General features: G+C 55.4%; 1 protein-coding gene across 1 annotated transcript; it reads right to left on the minus strand.

Moving 5' to 3' along the window:
• Positions 1-1,853: 1,853 nt before the first annotated feature.
• Positions 1,854-4,862, minus strand: LOC122363556 (transmembrane protease serine 9-like). Its single transcript, XM_043332983.1, has one exon. It carries the CDS (start codon positions 4,860-4,862, stop codon positions 1,854-1,856), a length of 3,009 nt encoding a protein of 1,002 aa, XP_043188918.1.
• Positions 4,863-8,695: the final 3,833 nt, after the last annotated feature.

Raw genomic sequence — 8,695 nt, forward strand, 5'->3', positions numbered from 1 at the left:
AAAAATTGCGATGGTGAATGGAAAGAAAGCTCTCACTACCCTTTCGTTTATGTATTACCATGAAACTTTTTCATTACACTGATGTATGCAGTACAAATTATGAACACGTGTGACCTGGTGTGGCTTCATCTGACACTCGTGACGTTTCTTACGCCCCTTTATCTAGAATAGTGTGCTTGAAATGTACCCAATTTTCCGTTCTGCGTGTTTGTGGGCCTCTTATGCGTCACACGTGCAAAGCGGACAGCTTTTCAAAATGAGTGAGCTTCGCGGATGTCCTTTTTGTATGAGGGAGGATATGATATTTGGAAGTTTCAAAACAAACTAGCTCTGATCTTTTATGGGAGTGGTTGTAATATCTCGGTTCTTTATAGCATGCCTAACCGATAGGCCGCATTCAAGGCTGGCTGAAGGTCATTTAGAAGCAGATGTTTACATGGTCACGGTACGTCTTTCGCCGCAGAATTCTGGCGATTCCGTGGAACGCCCCAAACGAACTATGTTCAATTATGACTCATGCTTGAAGCACATCCGTGAAGTCCGCGGCATACCAGCAAAGGCGTCACGGTGTATCCGCTGGTTCAAATCGTAAACCCCCATCTTTTCAGCCGTCCTTATGAATGCTTGAGAAAGATATGGTGCGGGCAGCATCGCTTGAACGGTAATTGTGATACGATCGCTTGAACTGTTAATATTTTTTACAAGATTCAGGTGTGCTTCAGGTTCTTCAATGCCTGCTAAAAGCGACGGTTATTTCCGTCCACACTGTTTTCCTTTTAAACAGACCAGCGCTTCGGAAGGTCACAATACTGTGAGTTGTCATTAAATGGCCGGAAAATGGACGCATTTGTTGAATTTTGTCTCGGCCAGCTTCCAGATATCATCAGCTTTGCCTTTGGGTTGGGGTGTAGTAGTACTTTGAGGTCAGATTTATCGTGCGCCAATATTTGACGCACAACATTTTCAGCGACGTGTCAAACGGGTTTATTGCAATAAAGGATTATGTTTGAGTACTGAGTAGTACTATAGTTATTGTTGTCACCCACTGACAATTCCTGCTTGTTTGACTCATGCGTGCAAGTCCGGCAAGTCCGACCATTCACACGTTGAGGGTATCCAGTGGCGACTGACGAAGAGCTGTGCTGTTACCGATAACAATTCACGGTGTGGGCACTGGGCACTCAGGGCAGGGTCTAATGGAGTGCAATCCACTCAGCAACCTATATGTGGCTTTGCATATCAGTGGAGTGCGTTTAAGTGGCTTGTTTTCAACGTTCGCGCTGATTCGATGACTCCAATCTCGGCTTCACTCGGTTCGTTTACACCAACCGAGTGCTCTGATGGTCACGCAAATGGTCGTCTGGTAAACGTTTTACGATCCAGCCTTACAATATTTCACACACGGCTTCGCTGTTGCAGCGTAAACATTATACATTTTACAAATATTCGAGATGCGTCTTTTGATCCAAGAGCTGATATTTGAAATAGTGGAAGGTATTCTGTATGTTTTATTGAGACATACGCGTGTGACACGACACTGCAGGAATTATTCATCAGACATAAGATAAAAAGAAATTAATAAATATATAACCATTCATAGTTTATTCTTCGTGCAAAAGCCAAGTGCCTCGCTTATGTACAACCATGTATAGGACTCATCAATAACAATCACAACTATAGCTTTATTCTCTGGAAGCGCACCGGCCTACGAAGTACGAACCATACCTAACTACCCGACAGTTGGGATAGTTGGGACACTGCAGTTGACAGCTTGCATAACATTACCACAACTGATTGCGACTTCGCCATTACGCGCCTGTGGAGATCTCTGCACCAGACTCTATCGCTCCACTCTACAGACCGGTCACGTTCCGAATCCAGTCAGCAGACGGGGCCACGGCCACGTTGATGTCAGGGAATTGTCCACTGCTGCATCCTATCCCTCCGACGGCCAGACCAACCGCCTGCCACCGGACCACGCCTCCGCGCGTGCTGCGGTGCATGAACAGCGAGCCCTGGTCGCCCTGGTTGATGGCGCACGTGAACTCAGCGGTCGGCTGCGGGAACGAGCTGCAGAACGAGTTGGATCCCAGGTACATCTCAGAGTAGTCCACCTGGCTGTACTTAAGCTCGCACTCGTTCAGGCCCACCACGTCCATGCGCGCCCACTTGAGCGCCACCGGGGAAGCTTCGTCGCCCAGTTTGGGGGCGCCCCAGCCGGCGAGGATGAGCTGTCCGGCGGGCACGATGGCTCGCTCGGGCAGGTCATCCGGCTCCGGCAGGCAGATGGCGCTGACGGCAGAGCTCAGGGGGATCGGCGTGGCCGTACGTAGCAGCGCCATGTCCTCGGAGAGGCCGAGCGGCGGCTTGAACGCCGGGTGTCTTACAATCTCCGCGATAGGGACAGAGAGCAGCGGCGCAGAGAGCGGCTTGCCACCCTGACGCGTGACATCCAGCGTGCCAAGCTCGACCTGTAGCTGGGCGTCCGTCTCGGCGCAGCTGGCGCCCGTCAGGATCCATCGCTCGGAGAGCACGGCACCGGCGCAGAGGGGCCTGCTCTGCACACCCTGTCGGTTATACACCGCCGCCATCCAGGGCAGCTCTCCCAGGTTCCTCACACGGTCGGCGCCCATCCGTGCCGACGGGTTGAAGGCGCTGACACCGCAGTGGGCCAGCCGCAGCGGCACCGGTAGTATCGGGGACGTCACCAGCCTCGCACTGGCAGCTGTGGAGATGGCCGGCAAAGCGGGTGGCGCCGGCGGCGAGGGCGGCGGTGCCAGCATGTCTGCGGGACAACACACCAGGTTGACGGTGCCGTCTCGACCGCAGATGTACTGCTGTGCGGAGATGAGGCCGATCTCCCGCAGTGTCAGCGCCAGCGCCGGGCAGTGCTGCAGCTTCAGACACCGGCCCGCCTTCAGATCGGGTGTGACGCAGGTCAGGGTGGGCGTGCTGGGCGGCACGGGGGCCGGAGGGGACGGCTCGGGCGGGGTGAGCACCTCGCGCACCCAGGCGGCCGCCGGCGCCATGGACACCCCCACGTCCGGTCGCGCCTCGCTGTTACAGTCCAGCTCGTCGACACTGAGACCTGCCACAGACCACACCTCGGCTCCGCCGATGTTGTCGACACTCATCCAGATGCCGCCGCGGTCCTTACTGCTGAACCGACACGGCTCGGGAGGCACGAAGGCTGCCGAGTCGCCTGGCCTCGCCGCCGACTGACGCAGACACTTGGTGAAGCGTCTCTGGTCAGCACTCCACCACTGGTTGTTCTGGTCGAGCGTCGGCTCTTCGCAGCTGGTACACAACGCGTCGGTCTTCAGCTCTGGCGGACGCAGGCCAGGCACTGTGTGTCTCGCCTCGCAATCTTTCTTTCCTACGACTCGCATACGAGCCCACTCGAGTGCGAACGGACGCGTCTGACCCGGCCCTCGCTCGGCCACCTGACCGGCGAAGATGACGCGCGCGTCGTCCACCAGTGGTGTCTCGCGCACACAGATCGGGGACACCCGCGCCGAGAAGGTGATATCCTGTCGCGTGCGCAGCAGAGCCAGGTTCTGCGGGTGGTTGTGCCCATCCGGGTTTGCTCGATGCTCGATGCGCTCGATCTCAATACGCGGTATGGGTATCTGCGCGGTCGGATTCGCGCGGAAGAAGTACTCGCTGGCCGGGTACACCTCGAGCGTGGTCAAGGCGGGCGCACACTCGGCCGCCGTGAGGATCCAGCGCGCCGAGACGATGACACCCGTGCAGGGTCGCCGCGGCGGCCGGTCAGACGCCACCACCACGATCCAGGGCAGGTCGCCGTCGCGCACGGCCCCGCGCGTGCTGCGCAGCTCGGGACGAAATGTTGTCCGACCGCAGGCGGGCGCTTGCATTCCGCACAGCGGAGGCCGTGGGCCGGTGCCGCCCTCCTGATCGAACTTGACATGGCACATGATCCAGTCTACAAACCCGGAGAGTTTGGCGTAGATGCCGGCCCGCCGTCCGCAGCCCTGTTTATCGGCGGTTGAAAGCAGACCGTAGGCGATCACCCGGCCGGCCGGCTGGTCCAGACAGGTGAGCCCGGCGCCGGCGTCTCCGCGACACGAGTGCAGCTGGCCATGGCGATTGGGGCCCGAGCACACAGTCCGGTTACGCACGAAACGATCGGCAAACACCTCTGGGGCCGTACAGAACTCATCCGAGGCCAGCGGCACGGCGTCGCTGCGCAGCTCGTTCGGCAGAGTATCCGAACTGTTTGCGCGACCCCATCCGGCAATCTCACACTGCAGGAAGATGGCGTGTCCTGCGCCGGGCACTGGCAGACAGGCCGGCTGCACGTGCGAGCTGAACACGAGGGGCGCCGCCAATCGTAGCAGGGCCACATTATCAGCCAGCTTGGCGCCGTCGCGCGCGTGGTGCACGTGGATGTCAGTGACGGCGTAGTCGTGCTCACCCTCGTCGATAACGCTGATGCGCACGTCGGCCACACGTACAAACACCTGTGAGGGCAGCGTGTTCCAGACGCAGTCAGCGGCTGTCAGCACGTGCCACTGGCTGACGATGAGACCCGAGCAGCGGTGCTCCTGGTGGCCGCTCGGCTCGCGCGCCACGAGTCGCACGTGCCACGGGAACTGGCCCGTGTAGGCGGGGTTCTCCACTGGATGTCCGGCGAGCTGCGGCTGGTGTCCGGCCGGCGGCGGCACGGGCCGACGGCCGCAGTCGGCCGGCAGAAGGTCCGGGTGCAGTCCGTTGGCCGTCGGCAGCGGCGGCAGCACCACCGGCGGCGGCGCCGTGGCCAGCATCGGCCGCTTGGCAGCCGTCGGCGCCGACACCAGCAGCGCCAGCACGAGCGCGGTCACCGGCGGAGGCGGGCGCATGGCGACGGCGGCGGGCACGCTGCACGGGGCTCACCGTCAGACTGAGCGGCGGCCCGGCGGACGGACCGGCCGGGCGCCCCTCCTCCGCCCACCGCCGCGCCGCACAAACCCGTCCGGCCTTGGAAATCCCACAGTCCAGTTGGAACCGGGAAGGCCCGCGTCGAACCCACATACAACAAACTGCAGATCGTGACCGGAGGGCACTGAACGCACAGCGGCCGTGACCGTGACGGCACGTCTCCCTGTCAGATATTTACGGTGTAAAGCGAGCCGACCGACAGCTATACGTGTTCAGCTCCGACATCAGCTGATGTTTATGTCAGGCCGTGTTGAGCGGAACGGTTGCTCTTTTAGTTTGTTTGGAAAATTTTCAGCAGCGCTACGGAGTCGCACGGTGTCTTCCATTACGTAATCGTGCTCGATCTCTCCACGGTAACCAGTCGGCGATGTGGTGTGACATCCCTACCTATGTACGCATTCCTATCTCTCAGGAGCACGGACTCATTGTCATGGTTCGTATCCGATATATTTATCTGACCCTCTGACTGACTTAAAATTGGCAGCCAAACCGTATGAATGAATGAATGAACGAACGAATGAATGCATGAATGTCAACTTCCACGCTCGTTTCCATAACGTCGGAAAAGGGAATGTTAGGAAAAGGAAAGCAAACCGTTATGAAAATGGAGACCCCCAACACACACAGTTACACAATTCCTTTACTTACGTACTCAGGCTCGTTACCATGCAGTAGAAAGCTCGTGAGAAAGGACGGAGTACGGACCCCTTGCCCAAATTCATTTCCCTTCGGTGCTTTGCGCTGCAAATATATTTCGTACGTATTCTTTCAGATAACGTAAAATTATTGTGAAGAGAATAATCACGATTCACGCATTGGAAACTTCTGAAGACGGCGGGGAAAGCCGGAGGCGTACCTATCAGTCGCAAACCGCGTAGCGACGCATTGCGCTTAGCGACTGACGGTATCTAGGTATACACCGTTAAGTCACCGTCGGCAGTACCGATATGCTGGTATCCGGTGACGTAAAGCCCATGTTGGCGGCCGATTCCAATTCATTCTTCTGCATATTCTTACGAGCTGCTTTGAACTACCGCGGGTATCCCCTCTCCATCACCCATGAAGACTGAGAATGAAACACGGCTCTTGACGTCACTTTCAGCCTGGAAACCCAGGACGACCCTGGAGACCTGGAAACGCCCCCCGTATTCCAGAAACCCGGTGCTTATCTGCTTGGCCGGCGGCCTTGTCACCGGGACAACGGCTTACAAGTTACATGTAAATCGGCGCGGACTTCCAAGATCTCAGGATTATACTCGAATGCACGAATGTTCGAGGTGTTTTAGCGGTTCGTTTGCGGTTGTTGTTGTGAGTGGCCGATGCGTTCACCATGAGATGCATCGGTAGGATGATGTAATTTTTTATGAACTGCGTTGTTGCTTTCGCTGAGAAGTTAAAACGACGGCTTTAACTTGCACCGGACCCATCGGTTTTCTGCATAAATTCCTACGCCCTCCGAAAATGGGGCGGTGTGTGCGACCGTTCTCCTCGCCTTTTCGGCCATTGCGGTTAGTGGAGTTCATACAGCTTCACGAAGAAAAGAAAGTGCGCCGTTACCAGGCGCGGTGACTGGGATCCAATCTTTAGGTATCAGGTCAGTCGATGAGGTAAGAAGGTCTTATGAGGTCGGGGTCATGTTTGCCAACGTCCAAAAATGGTCCCAGAGCTGGTAACGTTGCACCATTGCGTTTGTAATGTCAAGCTGCGTCGAATGATCTGATTTTTGTTTGGGGAGGTCAATTTGGGGTTTGGGTATCGCCGAGGTCAAGATAATGTCAAGGCAGGTTAGGTCAGAAAGTTGGGCAAAGGAAGGCGTGGCCCATTATACGATTTGGGTCTTTTGGGAGCTCATTTTGAGGCCCGACTGCCGCTATACTCTGAAGCTAGCCGTTAGCATGTGAAGTCCAGGAGCTGAGTGAGAGAAGGGTATAGGTAAAACGTCCTCGCATCACGCCATTGACCCTCCTTTACTCACCAGGCATATAACATATGCTAATAGAATAGTGTATAACATAATCAATGTGCATCCTTATAAGTGATCGCTTATGTGCTGTTTGTTTGTTTGTTTTGTTGGGTTAGGCCCTTTCGGTCGACAAGACCATTGCAGAGCCGGAAGGATGATAGGAATTAGGGGGAGACATTGGTCTGGGCGGGCACCCTAGTGAGTCGCCGGGGCTGAGCCCGTCCAGAGGACAGGTCACCCAGCCCCAAGGCACTCACTGCACCCGGCTACGGGGTGCGCTCCCTCAGGAGCAGCGGTGTCGCTCCAAGGGAGCAGCCCGCATGAGATAAAGTTACCTGTCCAGCCCGGAGGGTGGTTGCGGCGTGGAGGAGAAGGATTTCTGTATCCTGAGGATAGAAGCATGGAAAGGTGCTTATGTGCAGGCCATCACGATCACCTAGGGTGTTGGGTTGGACATTCCCTCCCGTCAGACGGTCGCAACTTCGCTGTCGGGGCGACATCTCTTGGCGAAGCAGAGGTAACTGAAGGTGCCAAGGTTGGCCGCGTATGCTCGCTCGCCACCCCGGTACGTGCTCAATGAGGGTATATACCTAGATGAGCACTGCTCAGCTAGGTAAGGGATAGCGAATGTGAGTATTCCGATGTTGAGCCTCTTTTTAAGCGAAAATGTCATTTGCTTCCGCTATAGCGGCGAACCTGCTTAAAAAAACTAAACCACTGTATTACCAACACACATAGGTATTGTGTGTTGGTACCTATTGGTATTGCTATTGGTATTGGCTATCGGCATAAAGAGAACCGTTTATACATACTTCATATTTCATAGCTCATAGCTTAGGTACTCATTTAATCTTTGTTTTAAAGTTTAGCCATTCGAGATGTTGTTGATCAAGTTATGGTTGATAATAACAACTTTGACTATAAGACCACTATTGATTGGAATCATCACCCTGACCCGTCCTTGCCTTTCTCAGGATAAGCCCACCCGCATCCCTCACCCTTCCCTCTCCGGGCCGGTGCCCCCCCCCCCTTCTCTCCCCCCCCCATCAGGCAACCGGTGCAGCGGTGAGGGCAGGCTCAATATACACTGAGGGCAGGTCCTCGATGGACTTCACCCTCTCCATGGCTGGGTGACCGTTTGAGCGGCAGGGGGGGGGGGCTGTCCCGAAGGACATTTCCGTGACTCCGTCCCACTAGGATGGTCTCTGCCGCTTCGGGGCACCGTCGGTGGTCCACACAATGCAATGCCTACACGCTTTCCTATCATCTCACAGATCATCAATGGCCCTTGCAGGCAGAAAGAGCTTACTCCCAATTAACACCCTCGCCCGCACATGGGGGGGGGGGGGGTGCCACCCCCAGGCAGTCTTTCTGCTCTGCACTCAACATTTTTTAGCTAGAAGCCTGATTTTTGGTATAGCTGCTCCTCTATCCTTTCTTGATGTCCACTGAAAATTTCAAGTTTCTGTGGTTTTTTCAGGTCATGTCATGACCCAAATGACCAATTCTCAACATCTTGCGTTGGCTATGGGCCTTGGGAGCTTTTGACACCTTGATGTCGGCCTTTTTTGCCAGTCTTACCTCCCACCTATTATGGAACATGTTATTCGACGATGTGCAGAGGTCAAGGTCAGGGTCAAGGTCAACCTAGGTCATCTAAAATAATTGCGTTTCAGGCAAGCTGAATTTACTTTTCGTGAAGTTTTTTGACTGCATTTTTGGTAAAAGCTTCTCAGATCATGATTTCATGTAATACGGACACATAAACACTCGGTGCACACATCAGCATAC

This window comes from Amphibalanus amphitrite, unplaced genomic scaffold, assembly GCF_019059575.1.
Source record: "Amphibalanus amphitrite isolate SeventyFive unplaced genomic scaffold, NRLGWU_Aamphi_draft 000627F_arrow, whole genome shotgun sequence".
NCBI lineage: Eukaryota > Metazoa > Arthropoda > Thecostraca > Balanomorpha > Balanidae > Amphibalanus > Amphibalanus amphitrite.

Coding starts and splice junctions, on each gene's coding strand:
- LOC122363556 (XM_043332983.1), bottom strand. CDS start 4,862: ATGCGCCCGCCTCCGCCGGTGACCGCGCTCGTGCTGGCGCTGCTGGTG.